At 61.5% G+C, this 21,539-nt stretch overlaps 4 protein-coding genes across 9 annotated transcripts; 3 read left to right on the plus strand and 1 right to left on the minus strand.

Annotated features, from left to right (window-relative positions):
- Positions 1-674: 674 nt before the first annotated feature.
- Positions 675-2,060, plus strand: GPR152 (G protein-coupled receptor 152). Its single transcript, XM_067751719.1, has one exon. The coding sequence runs from the start codon at positions 675-677 to the stop codon at positions 2,058-2,060; it is 1,386 nt and encodes a 461-aa protein (XP_067607820.1).
- A 4,558-nt stretch (positions 2,061-6,618) lies between these two features.
- On the plus strand, positions 6,619-12,052 carry CORO1B (coronin 1B). Of its 3 annotated transcripts, XM_067748094.1 has the most exons (12): positions 6,648-6,717; positions 7,337-7,408; positions 7,526-7,725; positions 8,125-8,247; positions 8,352-8,481; positions 8,648-8,829; positions 8,918-9,037; positions 9,731-9,835; positions 9,917-10,062; positions 10,244-10,301; positions 11,126-11,404; positions 11,578-12,052. In XM_067748094.1, the coding sequence occupies exons 3-12, from the start codon at positions 7,528-7,530 to the stop codon at positions 11,701-11,703; spliced, it is 1,467 nt and encodes a 488-aa protein (XP_067604195.1). In that variant the 5' UTR covers positions 6,648-6,717; positions 7,337-7,408; positions 7,526-7,527; the 3' UTR covers positions 11,704-12,052. The 3 variants fall into 3 exon arrangements, with proteins under 3 accessions (XP_067604194.1, XP_067604196.1, XP_067604195.1); XM_067748093.1 differs by lacking the exon at positions 7,337-7,408 and having other exon boundaries at positions 6,619-6,717; XM_067748095.1 differs by lacking the exon at positions 7,337-7,408 and having other exon boundaries at positions 6,619-6,717; positions 8,648-8,790.
- A 227-nt stretch (positions 12,053-12,279) lies between these two features.
- Positions 12,280-14,765, plus strand: PTPRCAP (protein tyrosine phosphatase receptor type C associated protein). 2 transcript variants are annotated; one of them, XM_067748096.1, is made up of 2 exons: positions 12,280-12,447; positions 13,923-14,765. In XM_067748096.1, the coding sequence occupies exons 1-2, from the start codon at positions 12,445-12,447 to the stop codon at positions 14,535-14,537; spliced, it is 618 nt and encodes a 205-aa protein (XP_067604197.1). In that variant the 5' UTR covers positions 12,280-12,444; the 3' UTR covers positions 14,538-14,765. The 2 variants fall into 2 exon arrangements, with proteins under 2 accessions (XP_067604197.1, XP_067604198.1); XM_067748097.1 differs by lacking the exon at positions 12,280-12,447 and adding an exon at positions 12,467-13,126.
- A 116-nt stretch (positions 14,766-14,881) lies between these two features.
- RPS6KB2 (ribosomal protein S6 kinase B2) lies at positions 14,882-21,420 on the minus strand. Of its 3 annotated transcripts, none has more exons than XM_067748104.1 (15): positions 20,372-21,420; positions 19,969-20,009; positions 19,752-19,872; positions 19,334-19,402; positions 18,647-18,794; positions 17,524-17,581; positions 17,309-17,409; positions 17,140-17,230; positions 16,965-17,055; positions 16,740-16,847; positions 16,133-16,195; positions 15,911-15,988; positions 15,720-15,827; positions 15,508-15,620; positions 14,882-15,308 (listed from the first exon to the last, which is right to left on the minus strand). In XM_067748104.1, exons 1-15 carry the CDS (start codon positions 20,447-20,449, stop codon positions 15,113-15,115), a joined length of 1,464 nt encoding a protein of 487 aa, XP_067604205.1. In that variant the 5' UTR covers positions 20,450-21,420; the 3' UTR covers positions 14,882-15,112. The 3 variants fall into 3 exon arrangements, with proteins under 3 accessions (XP_067604205.1, XP_067604203.1, XP_067604204.1); XM_067748102.1 differs by having other exon boundaries at positions 19,969-20,183; XM_067748103.1 differs by lacking the exon at positions 15,911-15,988 and having other exon boundaries at positions 19,969-20,183.
- Between the last annotated feature and the right edge of the window lie 119 nt (positions 21,421-21,539).

Raw genomic sequence — 21,539 nt, forward strand, 5'->3', positions numbered from 1 at the left:
ACCGCCAGGGGAGTCCAAATCTTTGAACCCAGGATACCGACTAAAAGGAGCCTGTGATGCTCTGACCAAGTGGGTTTTTTTGTTTTGTTTTGTTTTGTTTTTTGGGCCATGCCACGCGGCTGGAGGGATCTTAATTCCCCAACCAGGGATGAAAACGGGGCCCATGGCAGTGAAAGTGCGGAGTCCTAACCACTGGACTGCCAGAGAATTCCTAAGTGGTTTTTAGACTGTGTTCCCTGGAGCCCTAAGAGTGCTCTCCCTCCGTTATCCTGAGCACACAGTTTGAGTTCACATAGGAGTTCTGCTATAATATTTTAATTGAAATATATTTGAAAGCCTCTGGTTTGGTCTGCTTGGACGCCATGAGAATTCCGTGTAGCAGAATGGTTAGAGTCCTGGTGCCCACATTCCTACCTCTGCCCTTGGGCAAGCCACTGATCCTCTGAACCTTCCTCTCCTCACATGTAGAATGGATTGTATGAGGACTAGGTGAGGTCATCTGTTTAAAGTCCCTGGCAAAGGTCAACTACCCCAAAGGTGATGATGATGGCCCAGAGAGGGACAGCGACTTGCAGGGAGATGCACAGCATCCTCTCTCTTCTTTTCAGTCATTCGTGCCTTCATTGATTCACCAGGCACCCACTCCACGTCTAGTGGGACACTGGGGACCTCAGATGGACACTGCTATGGAAATCAACCTGGGTGCCGCTGGCCACGGGCCCCGCACAGAGCTCGACGATGAGGACTACCCCCAGGGTGGCTGGGACACGGTCTTCCTGGTGGCCCTGCTGCTCCTGGGGCTGCCAGCCAATGGGCTCATGGCATGGCTGGCCGGCTCGCAGGCCCGGCAGGGAGCGGGCACGCGGCTCGCCCTGCTTCTGCTCAGCCTGGCCCTCTCTGACTTTTTGTTCCTGGCGGCAGCAGCCTTCCAGATCCTGGAGATCCAGCATGGAGGGCACTGGCCACTGGGGACGGCCGCCTGCCGCTTCTACTACTTCCTGTGGGGTGTGTCCTACTCCTCCGGCCTCTTCCTGCTGACAGCCCTCAGCCTGGACCGCTGCCTGCTTGTGCTGTGCCCTCGCTGGTACCCTGGGCACCGCCCAGCCCGCCTGCCCCTCTGGGTCTGTGCCGGGGTCTGGGTGCTGGCCACCCTTTTCAGTGTGCCCTGGCTGGTCTTCCCCGAGGCCGCCGTCTGGTGGTACGACCTGGTCATCTGCCTGGATTTCTGGGACAGCGAGGAGCTGCCGCTGCGGATGCTCGAGATCCTGGGGGGCTTCCTGCCTTTCCTCCTGCTGCTCGTCTGCCACGTGCTCACCCAGGCTGCCACCTGCAGAACCTGCCGCCGCCAGCCCGGCTCCACGGCCTGCCGAGGCTTTGCCCGCGTGGCCAAGACCATTTTGTCAGCCTATGTGGTCCTGAGGCTGCCCTACCAGCTGGCGCAGCTGCTGTACCTGGCCTTCCTGTGGGACATCTACCCCGGCTACCTGCTCTGGGAGGCCCTGGTCTACTCTGACTATCTGATCCTGCTCGACAGCTGCCTCAGTCCCTTCCTCTGCCTCCTGGCCAGTGCCGACCTCCGGGCCCTGCTGCACACCGTGCTCTCCTCCTTTGCCGCAGCTCTCTGTGAGGAGCGGCCGGGCAGCTTCACTCCGGCTGAGCCACAGACCCAAGCGGCCTCTGGGGATCAGACTCTACCAGGGCCAGTGGCTGAGGCCCAGCCACAGGTGAACCCCACAGCCCAGCCACTGTTGGAGTCCGCGGCCCAGCCACAGTCAGACTCTCTGGTCCAGCCTCAGCTGAACCCCAGGGCCCAGCCCCAGGAGAACCACGAGGCCCAGCCCCAGCCGGATGCTGGGGCCCAGCCACAGGCAAGCCCTGAGGCCCAGGCCCCTGGAGCCCCGGCCAGCTCAGCCCCCAGCCCCTGTGACGAAGCCTCCTCTGCCCCCTCCACGGATTCCACCCCAGAGGCCCCTGTGAACCCGGCCGAACCTGCTGCCTCTGAGGGAGAAAGCCCCAGCAGCGCCCCCCAGGAGGAGGCCCCGGGTGCAGGCCCCACGTGAGAGTCTGGGAAAGCCAGGGCCGCCAGGGCAGCAGAAGAGCTGGGGAGACAGAGGAACCAGCCGGTCAGAGGACGACGGCTGCCGTGGAGGAAGTCCTCGTGGAAAACCCCAGCGAGCCCCTTGGCCTGGCAGACGGACTTGGGCGACGTGAACACGAAGCAGCCAAAAGTCCCGGACAGTCTGTTGTGAGCGTCATGTCCCTGCCGGATCCCAGCAAGCTCCTCTGTGCTTGGCCCACACACGGTGGTCCAACGGTCCCCTGAGCTACCACAGCTGATGGTGCCCTGCCGGGCTCTGCCCTCCGATGCCCCCCAGACCCCACAGACAGTCTCCCCTTAGCCTCGGTCCTGCAGGAGAAAGACTGGCAGGGTGACTTCTCCGGGCTTGATCTGACCTCCCCTGATCCTTCCCTCCCTGCCCCACTTCCTGTCCCAACCTCTAACCTGGATGCGAGGAGCCGAAGAGGAAGTCCCTGCAGAGAAGGGAGCCATTCATCAGGAGCCCAGGGTCTTAGGAGCCCACAAGCTGGCCTGGCACGGCCAAACCCTCTCTGCCAGCCCCCTGCACCCAACAGGCAGTGGGGCTGGGGCAGGACTTCCCTCAGCAAGGTGGTGGGCGCAGAGGCGAGAGCTAGCAAGCCTGGATTCAAATCCGGTGCTGGGTGACTCTGGACAAGCTGATTCACCCTCCGAGCTCCTGTTTCATCTGGCATTGTGAGGATTAAATGAGAAAGTGTGTGAGGTGCCTGGCAGGAACTGGCACACAGTAGGGGCTCGGTGAACAGGGGCTCTTCCTTCACGGACATCCAGGGATGTCCCTGCAGGGGCTGGGCATGGATTGGAGGAGGTGCCACCTGGCCTGAGCATCTGGGATCCTGTGAACTTCGGGGCAGACCATGGTGCCCATGACCAGCTCTGGGCTGCAGACACCCAGGTGGCCTGAGAGAGCATGTGCCCGCCTCCGTGCCTCGGGCAGCTCCAGGGGACTTCAAGGTCTGCTACGTTTAAGGGTTCGAGTGCTCACCTGCCCATCCCCCACCAAGGAGGAGGTACAGAGTGCCCTTGTCCTGCCTCAGCCTGAGCCCCTTCTATACACTCAGCCCAGATGCAGAGATGGGAAGATGTCCCAGCAGAGAACTCTGGGGACCAGGGGCTCCAGAGATAGCACAGGCTCCTTGGAGGTCACACGGTGTCTCTAGGGCAGAGCCAACCTCCTCCCTCTTAAGCTGCAGACACTGCTAGAAAAACTAGGAAGTGCTGAAGGTCTATTTTCAGACCCCCCACACCACTTCCTTTTCATACACATCACTCTCTACTGGCACTCACCCTACCCAATCCCCAGGGTTCCAAAATCATGAACCCTTTCCCCTTCCACCCCCCTGCCCCCCCCACCCTTTCCCATTAGCTCAGCGTTGTGACCTTTAGAAGCTGAGAGATGTCCTTACCAGTAGGTGTAAATGACAATGACATTTTACGTGCTACCCTTCCCAGGGGTGCTTGCTGTATAGGCAGACTGAAGTGGTGCAGTCAGATTTGGATTCTGGTTCCCAGGTCGCTCTTTGCCTCAGTTTTCTCCTCTGTAAAATGGGGTGATAACATTCCCTTTGCAAGTGTGGCTGTTGTGATCATTAACCAAACCCGGGGATGGAAGCATGCTGGGTGGTGGTGTTGCTGATACCAGCAGCATAATCATAGCATTTCCTGCAATTGTGGGCACCGAGGCTGGTGGGAGAGATTTCTGGACAGGCACAAATTTGTTGAATTCATTCATCCAGCAAATATTTATTGAGCACTTGTTAGGTGCTTTTTCAGCCAGGCTTCCATTTTGGGTGGGGTTAGCACATGGCCTCTAGTGCCCCTCAGAGGTTGTTTGAATCCTGGTTCTCCACAGCTCACCAGCTGTGTGATCTTCAGCAAGGCTCTTGGCCTCTTTGAGACTCAGTTTCCTCATCTGTAAAATGGGGATCGTAATCATGGTTCCATTTTCTAAGTGTTAATCCCTGTGAAGTGCTCAGATCCTTGCCTGGCACACAGTGCTTAATAATTGTTAGCCACTCATTCAATTATGCCAGTGGACACCCCCAGGTCTCACTCAGGCCTGGGACAGCACTGACCCCCCAGAGCCCACATGGCAGCATCCTGCCCACCAGGCATTGCCCCCCCCCACCCCGCCCCACCACACAGCCTCCTCCTCCACTTTCCAAATGCTTTCACACTCCCCACCCCATTGGACTGCACACTTCCTTAGGGCAGGGTCTGGACTGATGTCCCCCTTGCAGAGTGCCCCTCTTCCTTCTCCCAGGTAGGGACCCCGAAGCTTTTTCACATGGCAGGCAGATCAGGGACTAAATCCTCAGTGCCAGCCACCTGCCTTCAACTCTGGTCCATACTCCTAACCCCACCTCTTGGGGGACCTCCCTGGCGGGCCAGTGGTTAAGACTCTGTGCTTCCACTGCAGGGGGTGTGGGTTCCATCCCTGGTTGGGGGACTAAGATCCCACATGCCACGCAGTGTGCGGCCAAAAGAAAAAAAAGATGCTACTAACCCTACCTCTTGGAGAGTGGGCCAGCCCCACCTCCAAGGTCCCAGATGGGAACCCCACTCATAATGGGTACTTGCCATCCAGGAGAAAGAGCTGTGCCATGAAGGGTTTTGTGAGATAAAGAGGAGTTCTCCTCCCGGCCCACAGAGGAGGGTTTTGTATCGGAGGAAACATGCACACCCAAGGCCAGAGAGGATGAAGGGAGGGCTTACCCCCAACATTCCACAGCCCCTCCCCTCACCCCTAACACACTCCATGGGGCTGGGTTCCTGTTACCCTCTGGAAGATTCATCCCTTCCACAGGTGAGAGACACACTTCCCTCTCCTTCATAGGCACCAGACATTGAGAGCTATGAATATGAACATTTTTCAATTCCACATTCAGGGCTGCTGTTCATTTATTCATTCAGTATACATTAATTGAACACATACTGTATGCTAGGTCTTGTTCTAGGAACTGGGGATACGGTGGGAAACAAGGCAAAGTGCAATCCTCAATTTGCGGACATCCTAGCGGGACAAGGCAGACAAAAAGCAAATACACAAATAATTAGGGAATTCCCTGGTGGTCCAGTGGTTAGGACTCTGAGCTGTCACTCCTGAGGGCACAGGTTCGACCCGTGGTTGGGGAACTAAGATCCCACAAGCTGCGCAGTGCGGCCAAAAATAAAAAATAAAGCAAATACACAAAATAATTATACAATATAACATCAGGTAGTGATTAAGAACGTACAGGGGGAACAAGTAAGGGCCAGAGAGTGATGGGTAAGGGGGATGGTCAGGGAGGGCCCCCAGAGGAGGTGACATTTGAGCAGAGACCTGGAGGAAGTGAGGGATGGAGCCTTTTCAAGATGTGGGGGAAGCGCTTCCAGATGGAGGGAACAGGATGTGCCAAAGCCCTGGGGTGGGAAGGGAGGTGGTGTATTTCAGGGATAAGGAGGGTCAGTGTCACTGGGCCACATGAAGAGAGGAGGATGGAGGAAGGTAACAGGTGGGGGAGGGGGCAATGACGGTGGGTCATTGATGTGATGAAGGGCAAAGGGAGAGGGTTCAGGGTAGGGGATCTGGTGTGGGCTTTAGACAGACTCCTGGTTGTTGCCTGGGGGACACAACAGAGAGGGAAGCTTTGTGGCTGCGTTTCCTTTTCCAAACCACCCACATTCTGGTCCTGGGCTGGAAGGATTGGCCTGTCCTAGGGGTTATGGAGCAGTGGGAAAAGCAAGGACTTTGGAGTCAAACAGAATGCCAGATTGGAGGGGGCAGATTCTGCCTGTGGGACCTACAGGGACACCTAAGCCTGCCAGGGTGGGATGGGGATGGGGTAGATCCAGTGGGCCAGCCTGTCTCAGGAGCTGGCCAGGAGGAGGGAGACATCTGTGGACAGACCTCCAGGCCTCGGTGGGAGATGGTTGAGGAAAGCAAGGAAGGTTTGAGGGGTCTGGAGGTCATGGCCCTATTTCTCTTTTTAATAAGGAGGCCAGGCAGGACCCAAAGGTGTCCATCGGGGAGAATGAGAGGGCTGGGCCTTCCACTCGCCCCCTAAAACACCACTGTTTTATTTACATTGTACCAAGAGCACGTACCTTTGTAACTTGAGGCACGTGAATATATCGCCTGTCCGAATAGATACTATATTTCGAGTTGAGGTGGACTCGACCGGGAAGTATGCATTGAGGTGGGGGATTGGGAGGGCGGGCTGCACCCAACCCTGGAGACTCCTGAGGACACGGACAGGAGGAGCAAGATGGGGAAGGGGTCCGGGTATGCCGCCAGGCTGCCGCACCACTGCCCCATTCCCATCCCGGCCCCTGCCGCTGCCCCTGACCCTTTGCCCCAGAGGGACCTGGAGGGCTGCGGGGCGGAGCTCTCTCAGGCCCCGCCCAGGCCCCGCCCCTGAGCCCCGTGAGGCTCCGACCCCGCACTCCTGGCTCCGGCCTGCCAGGCCACAGCTCACAGCCTCCCGCCCCGCCCCTCCGCGCGTGACCTAGGCCCCGCCCCCTTGAGCCCCCGCCCCGCCCCTCTCTCCTCTGTCACTTCCTGATTCCCGCTTCCTGCTTCCCAGAGACTGGGATACGGAGCCACCCGAGGACAGTGCTGCAGCCTCCAGGCGTCCCTGGTGAGCGCGACGGGCCGGGGCTGGGGGCGCAGGCGGGGGGTTGGGCGGGACTTCGGGGGCAGAGCCGCAGGGGGCTGGGGTGGGGGTCGCGAGTCCGAAGAGCCCTTCCCCTCCGTGGCGCCCCACCCTCAGTCCCAACTCCCCCTGGCCGCTCAGCGTCTCCCCTGCCAGACCGGGATCCTTGAAGTTGGGCTCCTGCTTCACCTTGGACCCCCGCTCTGAGGGCGCTCTGGGATGCTCTGTGGCTGGGAGCGGCGTCCCGACCCCCGCCCAGTCCTGCCAGGGCCCCTGGACCGGCTTGGGGCTCCCTGCACATTCCTGCAGGCACTGCACATTCCGTGGGACCCAGAACTGTGGCCTAGCGCGGACCCACAACGGAGATCATTCTGGCCTCCTCTGTCTGTCCTCCCCATCACCCTGCTTCCAAATCCTGGGCAGGAAGGAGCCTGCTGGGAACTGACTAGGACCCACCAAGGAGCTAAGCTTGCACTGGCTCGGGCACCTCCCCCCTCCTCCACACGCATACCAGAGGCCGGGGAGACGCCCTGGGTAGCGTCCAGCAGAGCCCCTCAGGACTCAGCAGTGGTTCTGCAGGAGGTCAATGCATTTCTGCCTTCAGATCCCCCCTTGGGGAGAGGCGGCCAGGTCAGCCCTGTGACCCTATCCTGTAACTTGGGAAACCGAGAGCCAGGCAGGTTATCAGGCCCAGGCGCCCTGTTGCATCCTCCCCACTCCCTTCGTGCAGCCCTGGGAGGCTTGGGGGTTGTTGGGATGGGCAGCGGCTGACCTACGCTTCTCCACTCTGCAGTCATGTTCCGCAAAGTGGTTCGGCAGAGCAAATTCCGACATGTGTTCGGGCAGCCTGTCAAGAATGACCAGTGCTATGAGGACATTCGAGTGTCCCGTGTCACCTGGGACAGCACCTTCTGCGCCGTCAACCCCAAGTTCCTGGCAGTGATTGTGGAGGCCAGCGGTGGAGGCGCCTTCCTGGTGCTCCCCCTAAGCAAGGTGGGCCCCATCGGGGCTGGGAGGGGACTGGAGCCAGCTTGGTCGCATCTGCCAGGTCTCTCTGCTCCCTTCACAACCCATAATTTGCCCATCCCCACACTGCCCGGCAGCTGTCGTAATCCACATTTACCGCCTGGGAGGTGTTAGCACAGATAGGGAAAGCCTGTTTTTTATTGCCACAGAGTCAGGGTCAGAGGCAACAAACATATCCTGCTCATCTGGTGACACCTGTGAGGAAGAGGTGGGTCAGGAGGAGGCAGGGTGAGAGTCACATCTGGGCCACCTATGGGCCAGGCCAACCACATCATTCCTTGTCCACCGAGGGGAGGGCTGAAGTTCTGGGAGGGATGGAGCCTGGGCATCTTGGGTCCCCCTTGACTGCCCCCCTCATGCCTGCAGACCGGCCGCATTGACAAGGCCTACCCGACAGTGTGCGGACACACAGGACCTGTCCTGGACATTGACTGGTGTCCCCACAATGACGAAGTCATCGCCAGCGGCTCGGAGGACTGCACGGTCATGGTGAGGCATGGGGCTGTGATGGGGCGGGGGTCGCAGATGTGGCTCAAGGCTCCTGGCAGCGGGGCCAAGCAGGGGCCTCATCTGCCCTCCCCACCCCTCCCCAGGTGTGGCAGATCCCGGAGAACGGGCTGGTCTCCCCTCTGACGGAGCCGGTGGTGGTGCTAGAGGGGCACAGCAAGCGAGTGGGCATCATCACCTGGCACCCGACGGCCCGCAACGTGCTGCTGAGCGCAGGTCTGCACCGCTGCCCCTGCCCTGCCCCTCGATGCGCACAGCTCCGCAACATCCCACACCCTCTCCCAGGCCCGTCTGACACCCAGGAAGGTTGAGGCCCACAGAGGTCGAGTGCCGGGTCGGGTCCCAGGAGGGTGGTCATTGCTGATGGCCCCCCGCTCGGCAGGCTGCGACAACGTGGTGCTCATCTGGAACGTGGGCACGGCGGAGGAGCTGTACCGCCTGGACAGCCTGCACCCCGACCTCATCTACAACGTCAGCTGGAACCGCAACGGCAGTCTCTTCTGCACCGCGTGCAAGGACAAGAGCGTGCGCATCGTTGACCCCCGCCGCGGGACTCTGGTGGCGGTACGTGGCCCTGGAGGGTGAGGATGGCTGCAGACTGGCCGAGGGGCTCTCTTGGGGCTCCACACTGACTGCTCCGTCTCCCCGGCAGGAGCGGGAGAAGGCTCACGAAGGGGCCCGGCCCATGCGGGCCATCTTCCTGGCAGACGGCAAGGTGTTCACCACGGGCTTCAGCCGCATGAGCGAGCGGCAGCTGGCGCTCTGGGACCCGGTGAGTGGCCCGGCCGGCCCAAGCGGGTGGCCTCAAGACGGGCTCCACCCTGGGCGAGGAGGGCGGGGTCACCTGGAGAGGCCTGTCGTTCCCAGGTTCTCAGCCTGGCACCTGAGGCACCCAGGACCTGCAGCCCTGCCAGCCTCTCCTCTCCCTGCCCCCTGCTCTCTGGCCTCCCCCACCGCCTCCACCTGCCTCCGTGTCTGCCCACAGTGTTCTTGCCCCTGAAAGGCCCTTCCCTCCTTTGCTTGTCTGTTAACACTCGGCTGTCCTTCGAGGCCCAGTGCAGAGGTCCCCTTCTCCAGGAAGGCTTCCAGCCTTTCCTGTGATGTGCTCTGTCCCACAGGCTTAACCTTCTGTCTGGCGACCTCCGGGGGCCCCTCTGAGACAGCAGCTAGCGCTGCCCGGCACCCCTGGCTCCCGCGTGGTGGGGGCTTTCTCAGTACTTGCTTGGTGGCCTGGCGGTAGTCTGAAGGCCTGGAGTAGGCGGGGAAAATGGGACCGTGGGAGTGGAGGGAGGGGAGCCAGGAGGGCCTGGCGGGGCTACACCGTGTGGGCAAAGGGTGGCAGTGGTAGGGGCAGTGCCAGCCAGCTTGTGAGGCTAGCTGGGGCCAGTCCCAGTGAGGGGTTAGGACAGTGAGGGGAGAGGGCAGGTTCTGGCCTGGCCTGACTGCCCTTCAACGCATGTGCCAGGAAAACTTCGGGGAGCCCATGGCCCTGCAGGAGTTGGACTCTAGCAACGGGGCTCTGTTGCCCTTCTACGACCCTGACACCAACGTGGTCTACGTCTGCGGCAAGGTAGAGCTGGGCAGGGCTGCTGGGGACAAGGAAGAGATAGGCAGGCCCAGGTGCTGACCCCTGGCCCCTCCCGCCCTGCAGGGTGACTCCAGCATCCGGTACTTTGAGATCACAGACGAGTCCCCCTACATCCACTTCCTGAACACGTTCACCAGCAAAGAGCCCCAGAGGGGCATGGGCAGCATGCCCAAGAGGGGCTTGGAGGTCAGCAAGTGCGAGATTGCCCGGTAAGAAGGTGGATGTAGGGAGCTGCTCGGGGGCAGGAACCGGCCCAGAGGGGCCCCGGGGTCAGGGGTCAGCCTGTGGGAGGGGCCAGGGTAAGGACTGGAAGGGGAGGGCAGAGGGAGCTGGGAGAGGTGGTAGGGGGCAGGTTCCACCCATGGGTCCTCCCTCCCCGCCCTTTCCCAGGTTCTACAAACTGCACGAGCGCAAGTGTGAGCCCATTGTCATGACAGTGCCACGAAAGGTGAGGCCACCTGGTTCCCTGCCCACCCACTCCCTTTCTAGCAGACAGACCACACAGGGGTGCCCAAGGTGAGGCTCGTGAATGGGACATGGCCGAGTGGGTGTAGCCAGCAGGCTGGACAGATGCCAGCGTGCCCAGCGAGGGCCAGGCAGGGATGAGACACAGGGTGAACGGAGGCCTCGCTCTGCGTGAGCCACAGGAGGCAGATACTGGGCAGCCTTGGAGTCTCCCTGTAGGAGGCAAGGCAGGAGCAACAGCATGGCTGGGGCCGGGCCTCCAATGAGGGGTGTGCAGTAAGCCAGGCGAAAGCACAGAGGTGGGAATGGAAAGGAGCGGGGAGCCTGGCTGCAGTGGAGGCTCCTGTGAGGTGGGGATTCGGCCACATGTGGCTCGGCCTCAGAGCCCCAGCTGAGAGCCTTGAACGTGCTTCGTTTCTCTCCAGCCAGCGTTTACTGAGGGCACAGGGTAGCGTGCCAGGCACGTCCAGGGAGCAGAGCTGAGGGCGAGTTCAGCGGGGCCAGCCCCAGGAACTCACTGTCCACAGGGCACAGACGTGGCTCCCAGAGTCCCACAGAGCCACGTAGGTGGCCCCTGCTTGGGAAGGTGGGGGGAATCTTCAGAGGGAGCTGTCGGTGGTGTCCAGAAGAAAGTGAAAGAACAGATTTGAGCTTTAGAAATGTCACTAGGGGTCAGGCCATGGGAAGATGGGTTGACAGGGTGCAAGCCTGGAGGCCAGGAGAGTGTTGAGGAGGTGGCCACTCAGGGTCCAGACGAGAGGACCCTGCAGGTGGGCCCCAGCTGACCCAGACCTCCCCCCGGCCCAGTCGGACCTCTTCCAGGATGATCTGTACCCCGACACAGCTGGGCCTGAGGCGGCCCTGGAGGCAGAGGAGTGGGTGAGCGGGCGGGATGCCAACCCCATCCTCATCTCCCTGCGGGAAGCCTACGTGCCCAGCAAACAGCGGGACCTGAAGGTCAACCGGCGCAACGTGTTATCAGACAGCCGGCCCGCCGCGGCCCCTGGCTCCCCCCGCCCGGGGGCCTCCACGCCTGCTGCCTTCACCAGTATTGCCGCCCCTGGCGGCAGCCTTGCCGGAGCCGGGGTAGGTGCCCCTCAGCTCAGGGTGGTGTTGGGAAGCCCGGGTGTTGCCCAGGTCTGCTGTGCCTGCCTGAACCACTCACTGCCCCTCTCTGGGCCTCAGGCCCCCTCTGCCTGATAGTAGATTTGGGGAGGGCTGCAGCTCCGAAACCCCTGCCCCTGCTCATGTCCCTGCAGGAGGCTGGGAAGCTGGAGGAGGTGATGCAGGAGCTGCGAGCACTGAGAGCGCTGGTCAAGGAGCAGGGGGATCGCATCTGCCGCCTGGAGGAGCAGCTCGGCCGCGTGGAAAATGGAGACGCCTAGAACTGGGCCCAGTGGATGACACTCCCCATTCACCTCCTCCGCCCACCCCTTTCTCACTCAGCCTCTGCTGGCGGGTCACACTGACTCCGGCTGGCTGCCCCTGCCCCCGCTGAGGGTTTCCGGGGCAGGTTCAGGGACCAGTCCACACCCTGAGCCATCCTGTGGGCCTAGGCTGGAGCCACCGCCTGGCTTTGGGCATTGTTACTGGGGAGGGTTTTTGTACCCAGGAGAGCTTCTACTCTGAGGCACCGTCTCCCCCACCCCCACCCAGCCCCCCTGCTCCCTCCCCTGAGGAAGCAGGAGGGATGGGCTCTATATTTTCATTCCAAATAAAATTCTCTTTCTAAAAGCCAGGTTTGCCCTTCTGCTGCAAGGGTGGGACTGGGAAAGGAAGTCTGGACCCCTGGGGGGGGACATAGGGCGCCCCCATGGATCATAAATGTGAGAAAGGTCTGGGGGACCGTGAACATCCCCCGCACTGCCCCCCATAGCCCCATCCTGGCCCGGGGAGAGGCCGGTGAGGATCTGGTGTGGATCAGGGTGGTTCTGAGAGGCCCCGGGGTCGGGGGTGGGGTGGGGGGGCGACGAGGGTCCTGTTGCAGGGAGGGCTGAGCGGGATGTTGTGGGCAGGAAGCGGAAGCGCCGAGTTAACCCCAGGTGCGTCGAGAGCGCAAGCTCATTTCTCGCTCCGCACGGCCAGGGCTGGAGGTGGGCGCCCGGCGCTGAGAGGCCAGCAGACCGATGGTGAGCCTGGAGCCTGCTGGGTCCTTGGGGTGGGGGCCACAGGAGGTCAGGGTTGGAATGTCTAGGCCCCAGAAGCTAAGGAAGGACCCCCCGCGGGCCCGGGGGCAGGAGCAGCCAGGCAGGGGACAGAGGCGAGACACCCGGGATGAGCCCAGGGCATAAGCTGGGCCTTCCTCTCACCTCACATCAGACCTGGGCCTCCCTCAGATTCAGGGGGTGGCTACCCAGTGCCCCACTCCATGCCCGACCCCCCTTCAAGACCCCCAGGTGGACTCTCACCTGCTCTGCTCGGGAGCTGGGACTCTGCACGGCCTCTACTCGCATCCCTGGAGCCTGGGCAGACAGTGGGGTGGGAGAAGGCTTGCTCACATCTCGGCACCCCTCCCCCCACACACCCCCCACCTGCCTTGTTCCAACCGCAGGCTTCCTCTGGCAGCTGCACCCGCCTGCCCCAGCCCCTGGCCCTGCGAGGCCCGAGGCCCCAGGGACGGAGAGTTGAACGGAAATGCTGCAGCTAGGGCAGTCCCCATGGGGCAGTCCCCGTGGCTGGGAGGGAGGAAGAGGGGTCTCAGTGACCCCCATCCTGGGACCTGGCCAAATGGAGGTTACACAGTTGCCTCGGGCTCGGTCCCCCCATCCTGGGCCTCAGGAAGAGCCAGCTCCAACACCAGCCTTGCAGGTGCCTTCCTTCCCTTCCGTCCCCTCCTCCTGGGGGCAGAGTCTTTACAGATATATTTTTTTTTTAATTAATTTATTTATTTTTGGCTGCTACTCTTCGTTGCGGTGCGCGGGCTTCTCATTGCGGTGGCTTCTGTTGTTGCGGAGCACGGGCTCTAGGCGCGTAGTTGTGGCACGCAGGCTCAGTAGTTGTGGCGCACAGGCTTAGTTGCTCCGCGGCATGTGGGATCTTCCCGGACCAGGGCTCAAACCCATGTCCCCGGCATTGGCAGGCGGATTCTTAACCACTGCGCCACCAGGGAAGTCCCAACAGATATTTCTTGAGCGCCTACTCTGCGCTAGGAATTGTTTAGGTGCTTAAGCCAAAAAGAACCCCATCTTCCTGGGGGGAAGAGAAAAGAATAAGCATACTAAACGGGCAGTTATCTCCTGTGTCGGGGAGGGGGTAGGAGGGTAAAGCAGGGCTGGGCTGTGGGGATGAATGTCAGGGTACTAATCCAGGCCAGCTTAGGCTGCACTGAGGTGCCTTGAGCCAGGGTGAGCAGGGAGCCATGTGGCTCTCGGGGGGGATGGAGCATTCCAGACAGAGGGGACAGCCGGTGCACAGGCCCCAGGCAGGAGCCGGCTTACGTGGTGCAGTGGGAGAGAGGGAGGCGAGAGGCAGGAGGACGCATCGCTGGCGGACATCACAGAGCCAGGAGAGGCCTTACTGACAAGGGCTTTTCTGCTTGACTGTCCCCATCTTACCCAAGAGGCCACCAACCGCAGGCAATGAGCCCCTTCCTGTCTCCCCCCAGGACCTGCGCTGCGTCCTAGGGCTCTGGACGCTGCTGGCCCTGCCAGGGGCCCTGGGCTCGGGCCGCAGCGCCGAGGACAGCCCGGGCTCCAGCTCCTCGGTCACCGTGGTCCTGCTGCTGCTGCTGCTTCTGCTGCTGGCCACTGGCCTGGCGCTGGCCTGGTGCCGCCTGAGCCGGGACTCGGGGGGCTACTACCACCCGGCCCGCCTGGGCGCCGCGCTGTGGGGCCGCACTCGCCGCCTGCTCTGGGCCAGCCCGCCAGGCCGCTGGCTCCGGGCTGAGCTGGGGTCGCCAGAAGAGGACCCGGAGCGGCAGGAGGATGAGCAGGACGTGGAAGATGACTGCGACCTGGGTGGTGGCCAAGAGGAGCGTGAATCCCAGGAAGAGGGGCAGCGTGGAGAGGGGCCCAGCCCACAGCAGGCCCCGGAGCCGGCCGAGGAAGCCTATGACGATGACACCGAAGGGGGCCTGGGCCTCGGCTCCCAGGGGCCGGTGGGCTCCGGGGGCAGCGCCGAGGCCCTGCTGAGTGAGCTGCACGCCTTTGCTGGCAGCGCGGCCTGGGACGACAGCACTAGGGCAGCTGGGAGCCGGGGCCTCCATGTCACCGCACTGTAGGAGCCAGCCCTGGCGCCACATCCTGGTCACTGTGCCTCTGCTTCCCGAGCTGCCACGGCTGGACACAGCCTGCCCTGGGTGCATGTGACCCACACCCCCGCTTGGAGAGCCTCAGACAGTCACTCCCCGCAACGAGTTCTAGTCCCCAAGTCTGTGTATCCCTGGCCCCTCCAGGAAGGCCATCCGTCCCCAGGGGGCACTGGGCAGCCATCTGAAATAAAACCCCTCCGGCCCACCGCCGTTCTGTGGTCCTGTCACGGCCCCTCCCATCCCTTAGCAGGGACTCCTCCCGGCACGACCCCATCCGCCCCTGCCCCAGAAGTCCAAAGGAGAAACCAGGTCAGTGCCATGATTGAACACTTTAATAATCCAAGGGCACAGCTCAACTGCGGGAGGCCGGGGGGCAGCCCCCCTCGACTGGCAGCCGTTGTCTGCAGTCCTTCGTGTTCATGATTCAGGGGCACGGCCACCCCCAGCAGAGACACTCACGCACACTCGCTCCTGTACCCCTCGGCACAGCCCCAGGTCTCTGGAACTGGCCCGGGGTCCCACTGCCCTCATCTCTACCCACTCTCTTAGCGCCCGGGGCGCCCACGGCCTTTCTTGGACTTCTTGGTCCCTGAAGGGGGTCGGATGGGGAGGGGGGCAGTGCTCGAGGGCGGCGGTAGTGGCGGCGGCGGCGGCAGCAAGAGAGGGGGTAGAGTGGGCTCCAGGGGCTCCGGTGGGCCGGGGCTGGGCCGGAATCCCTCAAAGGGCGAGAACTTCAGGGGGCTGCAGGGGAAACCGAGGCAGAGTCAGCATTTCCTGGCACGGGGCCAGGATGCAGTCAAGTGCCCACCCAGGCGGCCCCTGCCATAGAAGTTCCCATGGTAGACGGAGAAACAGAGGCTGAGGCTGGTTCAGAGACGGCCAAGGCAGCCCTGGGGTTGACGGCAAAGCCAAAGCTAGAACGGCCCCCGCCCTGCGGTACCTGATGGGGGTCCAGGGGCTGCCGTTGAGGCGCCTGGGGGAGCGCAGCTTGGGCTGGAGGGAGAAGCCCTCCTTGATGCTGTCCAGGACGGAGGGCGCCACGTACGTGAAGCCCTAGGGGGCAGAGGCGGGGCCAGGCGAAGCTCAGAGTCCACCGCTCCTTGGCCACACCCCTGCCCGTGTCCCTGTAACCCTCAGGCCCCCAGACCTCACCAGGAAGGCCTGGTTGGCGCTCTCACTGAGGGCCGTGTCGTCTGGACTGTCCACCGGCGTCTGCCTCGTGAAGTGGGAGTCAAACTGGCTCACGTCCTCCTCCGACTGCTGTGGGCACCCCGGGGGGAGAGTCAGGGGTGTCCAGGACAGGGGCCTCCATCCGCCCCCAGGCCAGTGGGACCTCCACTCACCAGGGACGGCCGGAAAGGGGGGTCCACTCGGCGGGCCAGGAGGTCATCCCAATTAACGTGCCGGAAGAAGGGGTGCCTCTGTGGGCAGAGTGCCCCCAAACGTGCCAACATTTCACCCTCCATGGCTCCCTCAGAAACCCCCTCTGCTCTAGGGCCCTGTCCCCTGCACCCAGACACCCTTGGGGGCTCAGCCCTGCCCCCTCGTAATGGTCCCAGACCCACCTGCACATCAGCGGCGTCCCCAGGGCCACCCCCGATACGTTGGCTGGGATTCCGCTTCAGAAACTGCAGGATAAGGGCAGGGGGTGAGGGTCTCGGGCGGAGGTACCGGTTGTTTCCGAGTGGCCCCAGGGGGTGGGGAAAGGTGAGAAAGGGGTCGTGGCTTGCGGTGGGGGCCCTGGAGTGTGGTCTCCACCTACTGACACCCTCAGGATTTCCAAGGTTTGGTCCCATGGCCCCTTCTCCACAAAGCCTTTGCTGGCATCACCCCAGGGCACATTCGTGGGGATCCAACTCACAATCTGGATGGGGTGCCTAGCCTCCCACTTTGATCCCCAGTGACCGACTTTTTGAGGAGAGCGGCTAGTGCATGGTGCAGGCCTCGCTGATTAGGACTCAGACTAGGGACCTGGCCAAGGTCGGCAGCTGGTCCGCGCCAGAGCTGACGTCTCACACCTCACAGCCAATGCTCCTCGTCCCAAAGGGACATCGTACAGGTGGGGGAAGGGGAGTGGGGAGCTCCAGCAACCCTGGCCCAGGGAGACTCAGGAGCCTATGCAGGGCCTGGGAGAAGAGACGGGGGCCGTACCAAGGGCAGGAGGGAGCCCACCTTTTTGACGAGGTCCCGGGCATCTGGGGTGAGGTAGGCGGGCAGCTCCAGCTTCCCTCTGATGATCTTATCCATGGTTTTCTTCCGGTTCTCTGCAGTGAAGGGTGGCTGGAGAAGGCAGAGGGTGAGAGGAGCCTTGCGGGCCTCCCACCGGGCCCGCCCCTGCCCCGGGAGGGGGCCCTCCTCCCGCCCCCATGCCCACCCTCCCGAGGAGGCTGGACTTGCCGATCCAGTGAGCATGTCGTACATCAGGGCCCCCAAGCTCCACCAGTCCACCGCCCGGTTGTGGCCACTGCGCACCAGAATCTCAGGGGCCCTGGGGGCCAGGTGGAACCATCAGTCAGGCCGAGCCCTGCCTGGCTGTCCTCCCGACCCCTGGGCCCAGCCGGCTGCCGCTTACATGTACTCGATGGTGCCGCAGAAGGTGTGGGTGACGGCACCCTCGTGAATCGACTCCTTGCAGAGGCCGAAGTCCGTCAGTTTGATGTGACCTGAGGAAGAATGTTAGGGCGGGTCGGTCAGGACCCCAGGCCACCCCGCGGGGCTCAGCCCTCCCCACACATGCGCACCCTGGCTGTTGAGCATGATGTTCTCAGGTTTGAGATCCCGGTAGATGATGCCTTGGGAGTGGAGATGGCCCAGGGCCAGTGTGATCTCTGACAAGTAGAAACTGCAGAGACAGGACAGGGTGAAGGCAACGTGGGGGTGGGGGGGGGTGGAGCCAGGCCCTGGCGGGGAGGGGTCCCTGGACCCCCTCAGGAGAGAGGCTGGAGGTAACACCCACCAGGCCGTGTCTTCCAGGAAGATGCCCTCTCGCTCCAGATGTGTGAAGAGCTCGCCGCCTGCGACACAAACATGTCAGCAGCTGTGTGCTGGGACCAAGCTCCTCTGCTCGCCGAGCCTTGGTTTCTTCTCGGGGAGAGTGGGGCTCGTAATTCCCGCCCTACCTGCCTCCCAGAGCTGCCGTGGGGACTCAATTCAATTCAGCAAACGTCTACCGACGCCTACTCGGTGCCTGGCCCTGTGCTGGGTGAAGCTGGGGACAGAGATGAGGAGCCCCAGCCACTGCCCGCAGGACGCTCAGTCTACTGGGGAGACAGACACGCACACAGCTGCTCCAATGTGCCAGACTGAGGCAACGGCCCTGAGAGCCTACCAAAACCTTCACAGAGGAGACAGGAGGACACAGTTAACCCCAGCGTGAGGGGACAGAGAAAGTCCCTGGCAGCGGTGAGACTTAAAGGGGATGCAGAGATGGAGCGCAGGAAATGAAGCTCCCAGGGCTCATCGGGACAGATGGGGTCAGTAGGAAAAGCAGGCCCGGATCGCTTCATGGCGAGCAGGGGACACCAGGCCAAGGAGGCCAGGCTTGATCCGGGCAGTTGCAGGGAGCCATGGAATTCTGAGTAGGAGTGTTGGGGGCAATCCCGTGCTCTGAGACGATGACCCTGGAAGTTGGTGGAGGAGACACTAGGAAGAGGGTGAGCTGGAGGCTTTGAGGCCAGTTAAGAAACAACTGTGACGCCTCCCCTCCGCCCAAGAGAGTAGAGAGGATAGAGGACACTACAGAGAATGAACCATCTGGATTGGGATCTGACTGGATGCAGGGCACACAGAAGGGGGGACCAGCACATGAAGGGCTACTGGAAATGGACAAAACAACCCTCTGGACATCTATACAAACTCCCACCATTCCCATCCACCCCCAACACCGGTGAGGGATACAAGAGGCACTGGACAGACGTTTGCTGAATGAATGAATGAATGAATGAACGAACGGACAGAGGGATGGATGAGGTGGGGCCCCCCTGGCCATTCTACATACCACGTCTCTCCCAGCTCCCCCCAGAGCTCCCTGTGCTGGTTCCCTGGCCTTGCCCACAGCCCAGATGGGCCCGCACTCATACCACTGAGGCACTCCAGGATGAGGTAGAGTTTGCCACCAGTCTGGAAGGCATAGGCCAGTTCCACAATGAAGGGGTGCTTCACTGACTCTAGAATGTTCCGCTCAGCCCGCGTGTGTGCCGTGTCCTTGGCGTTGCGCACAATTTTGGCCTGCAGAGGCAGGGATCAGTTAGAAGGTGGGCCCCCAGGACTCCCTCAGTCCCTCCAGCCATTACCCTTCAGCCATTCTCTATCACCGCATTGTATTTCTCCATAATTCTGCAGCTATCAGCAACCATCCTTTCCAGGGACTGGTTTATTCCAGCAGCACCGTGTTTCTCAACTTCCGCACTCGTGACATTTGGGGCAGATAATTCTTTGCTGTGGGGGGCTGTCTTTTGCATTGTAAGACCTTTAGCAGAATCCCTGGGCTCGACCCACTGGATGCCTGTGGCAGTCCCTCTCTAGTCGTGACTCAGAAATGTACACCGACATCGCCAGCATTGCCAGACGTTGCCTGGGAGGCAGTACTGCCCATGGTTGAGAATGTACTGCAGAACAATATAATTGCTACTGACAATACACAAGCAAGTGCTCAAGATAGCGACCATCCCCTCCACTACGTTCACTGCTGTCTCCCAAAGGCCGGTGTAGTACATTGGGAATGGCAGCCACTGGGTGAGGATCTGCCGGCTGAACGAATGACTCACCTTCCTCAGGACTTTCATGGCATATATTCTGCCCACATTGGTGCCCTGCACCTTTCGCACCTGGAACACCTGCAGGGCAGGGGAGACAGGATCAACCTCCCTCTCCATATTCTATCTTCAAAAAGCCCTACCCTGAAGCTCTGGTACTGGGACCAAGAGGCCCACCCAGGAGTGGGGCGGTAAAGATTTCAAATCCTCCGATTCTAAGAGAATTTACAAGTCGAACTATTTTTCTTTTAACTTTTTGGCTGCAGGGCATGTGAGATCTTAGTTCCCCGACCAGGGATCGAATCCCCGCCCCCTGCATTGGAAGCACTGGACCGCCACAGAAGTCTCTATAAGTCTAATTTGTTTTGAGACCCTTTGGTGCAGCAAGACTAAGGCTGTGAGGCCAGTGAGGAAGGAGGAGGGCCGGTACCTTGCCATAGTTCCCCTTGCCCAGCACGCGCAGCAGCTCGAAGCAGTGGGGCCCGATGCGCTCAGGGCCCGGGTTCACACTGCTCTCAGTCAGCTCCACCTCTTCATAGTGCGCCACAGGCCTGTGGACACAAGAAGTTAACGGGCGCAAGCTCCAATGCTCCTCAGGTCCCCTTCCCCAGCCCATTCCTTCCTCCCCCAACACAACCCTCACTCACTCCAGGCCAGCCGCCCTCAACTCGGCAAGGGGACACACGTCCTGTGAGAAACCGAGGGGTAAGAGCCAAGGGAGGTGCCAGGCTCCCTCCCCCCAAGCTGGACTGCTTGGCCCAGGCGTGGAAAGGGTGACGAATGGGAGCTGGCAGGCGATGGGCCAGGACTGCGGAGGAGAGGCGAGGGCAGGAAAGGGAGACGCAGGGGAAGGGCTGGGGGCCTGCAAGACAGGTGGGGGTGAAGGTAGGATCAGAGCCTAATAGTGGCCGGGATCTTAGACAGACCGGGGTCTGCAGGAGAGGAGCCCACTCTGGGGGCGGGGGGCGGGGCGGGGGGCGCACGAGCGATCCCACCGCCTGGATGATGGGATCGAGCCGGGATCGAGCTGCGCCCGGACGGACCACTCACCGCGGGGCTGAACTCTGGCTCGCCCTCGCCCTCGCTGCCTTCCTCCGTCTCCAGGTCCAGGTCAAACACCGCCGCCATGCCCGCACCGGCCCCGCAGGCTCCCAGGTGCTTACCTAGCAGCGCTCTGACTGACTGACCGGCCCTGGCCTTACGTCATCATTCCGCGACTGCGGTCTCGCGCGCCGATGACGCAAGAGACTGCCCCTCCCGCGAGCTGGCGGCGAGAAAAGTTGGCGTCCGTCACAAGGCATCTCGGGCATGGTAGTTCCTGAGTGCCGGGGTGCTAAAGCCCGCCGAACCTTCTTCCGCGGGCCCCTCAGTCTTCCCAGCACAGCTTCCTCCGGGGTGGCACAGGACAAGGGCCTCCTGGAAGCCGACCATTTTGGTTCTGGGGCGACTTTGACTTTGGACGGGGCAGAGTCGAAGTGCATGCAGGTGTGAGTGTAAATGCAATTCCCAGCCCTGTTGGAGCCCTACGCTGCCAGGTTGTCTGGGTGGTGGCGAGAGGCGGGTCGAGTATATCTCTCTGTTCGCCTCTGAAAGGGAGCCGGCTGCTGCATCACGGTCTCTAACGTGCCTCCCGCTCGAGGACCCTCAAGTCAGCGTTTACTGCTCCGTGCTCAGCTCACTGCTGGGCTTTGTTGCCAGATTCCTGCCGGAAAGGGTTTGGGTCTCACTGATCCACCCGTAATTATGGGCTTGTGCTGTGCGTCAGACACACGAACTCGTGTTTGGTGACACGACAATAATGAACACACCAAACCTAGTCCGTGAGTTTAGATATGGGGATGGATTCTTGTTGGATGGGACTCTGAGAGTGTGAACTGGGCCAGACCAGGCCTTGGATGAGTTCTAATTCTTGGAAGCTGTCTGGGTGTGCATTCCAGTTGGACAGGGGAGGCTAGATATGAGTTCACATGGACAGAATTCAGGTTCTCCAGGCTGGAGGAGGGTTATCTGGTTGGGTGTGGCCCTCGTTGTAATTCCACCCTCGGGTTTGTGTCCTGGTGTAGGTGCCCCTGGCAGGTCCCTCGCCAAAGGTCAACCCAGAGGCCTGGTCAGTGTGGCAGTTTATCCTTAGCTCTAGACGCTACATGTATCCCCTAACTACCTCTCCCTCCCCCTTCCCCATCCCCTGTCTACCTGAGCTTGAGAAGTGTTGGCCAAG

The sequence above is a fragment of the Pseudorca crassidens genome, chromosome 9, assembly GCF_039906515.1.
Source record: "Pseudorca crassidens isolate mPseCra1 chromosome 9, mPseCra1.hap1, whole genome shotgun sequence".
Classification (NCBI taxonomy): domain Eukaryota; kingdom Metazoa; phylum Chordata; class Mammalia; order Artiodactyla; family Delphinidae; genus Pseudorca; species Pseudorca crassidens.

Excerpts from the sequence above, each read along its gene's own strand:
- RPS6KB2 (XM_067748102.1), bottom strand. The coding sequence starts at position 20,449 with ATGGCGGCGGTGTTTGACCTGGACCTGGAGACGGAGGAAGGCAGCGAG. Across the intron at positions 19,873-19,968 it reads TTGAGGGCGGCTGGCCTGGA|GCCTGTGGCGCACTATGAAG; the intron begins GTGAGTGAGGGT and ends TTGTGTCCACAG. Across the intron at positions 17,056-17,139 it reads TGCGGCACCATCGAGTACAT|GGCCCCTGAGATTCTGGTGC; the intron begins GTAAGCGGCAGC and ends CCTGGCCCCCAG.
- GPR152 (XM_067751719.1), top strand. The coding sequence starts at position 675 with ATGGACACTGCTATGGAAATCAACCTGGGTGCCGCTGGCCACGGGCCC.
- PTPRCAP (XM_067748097.1), top strand. The coding sequence starts at position 12,953 with ATGCTGCAGCTAGGGCAGTCCCCATGGGGCAGTCCCCGTGGCTGGGAG. Across the intron at positions 13,127-13,922 it reads CTCCAACACCAGCCTTGCAG|GACCTGCGCTGCGTCCTAGG; the intron begins GTGCCTTCCTTC and ends GTCTCCCCCCAG.
- CORO1B (XM_067748093.1), top strand. The coding sequence starts at position 7,528 with ATGTTCCGCAAAGTGGTTCGGCAGAGCAAATTCCGACATGTGTTCGGG. Across the intron at positions 7,726-8,124 it reads TGGTGCTCCCCCTAAGCAAG|ACCGGCCGCATTGACAAGGC; the intron begins GTGGGCCCCATC and ends TCATGCCTGCAG. Across the intron at positions 11,405-11,577 it reads GCAGCCTTGCCGGAGCCGGG|GAGGCTGGGAAGCTGGAGGA; the intron begins GTAGGTGCCCCT and ends ATGTCCCTGCAG.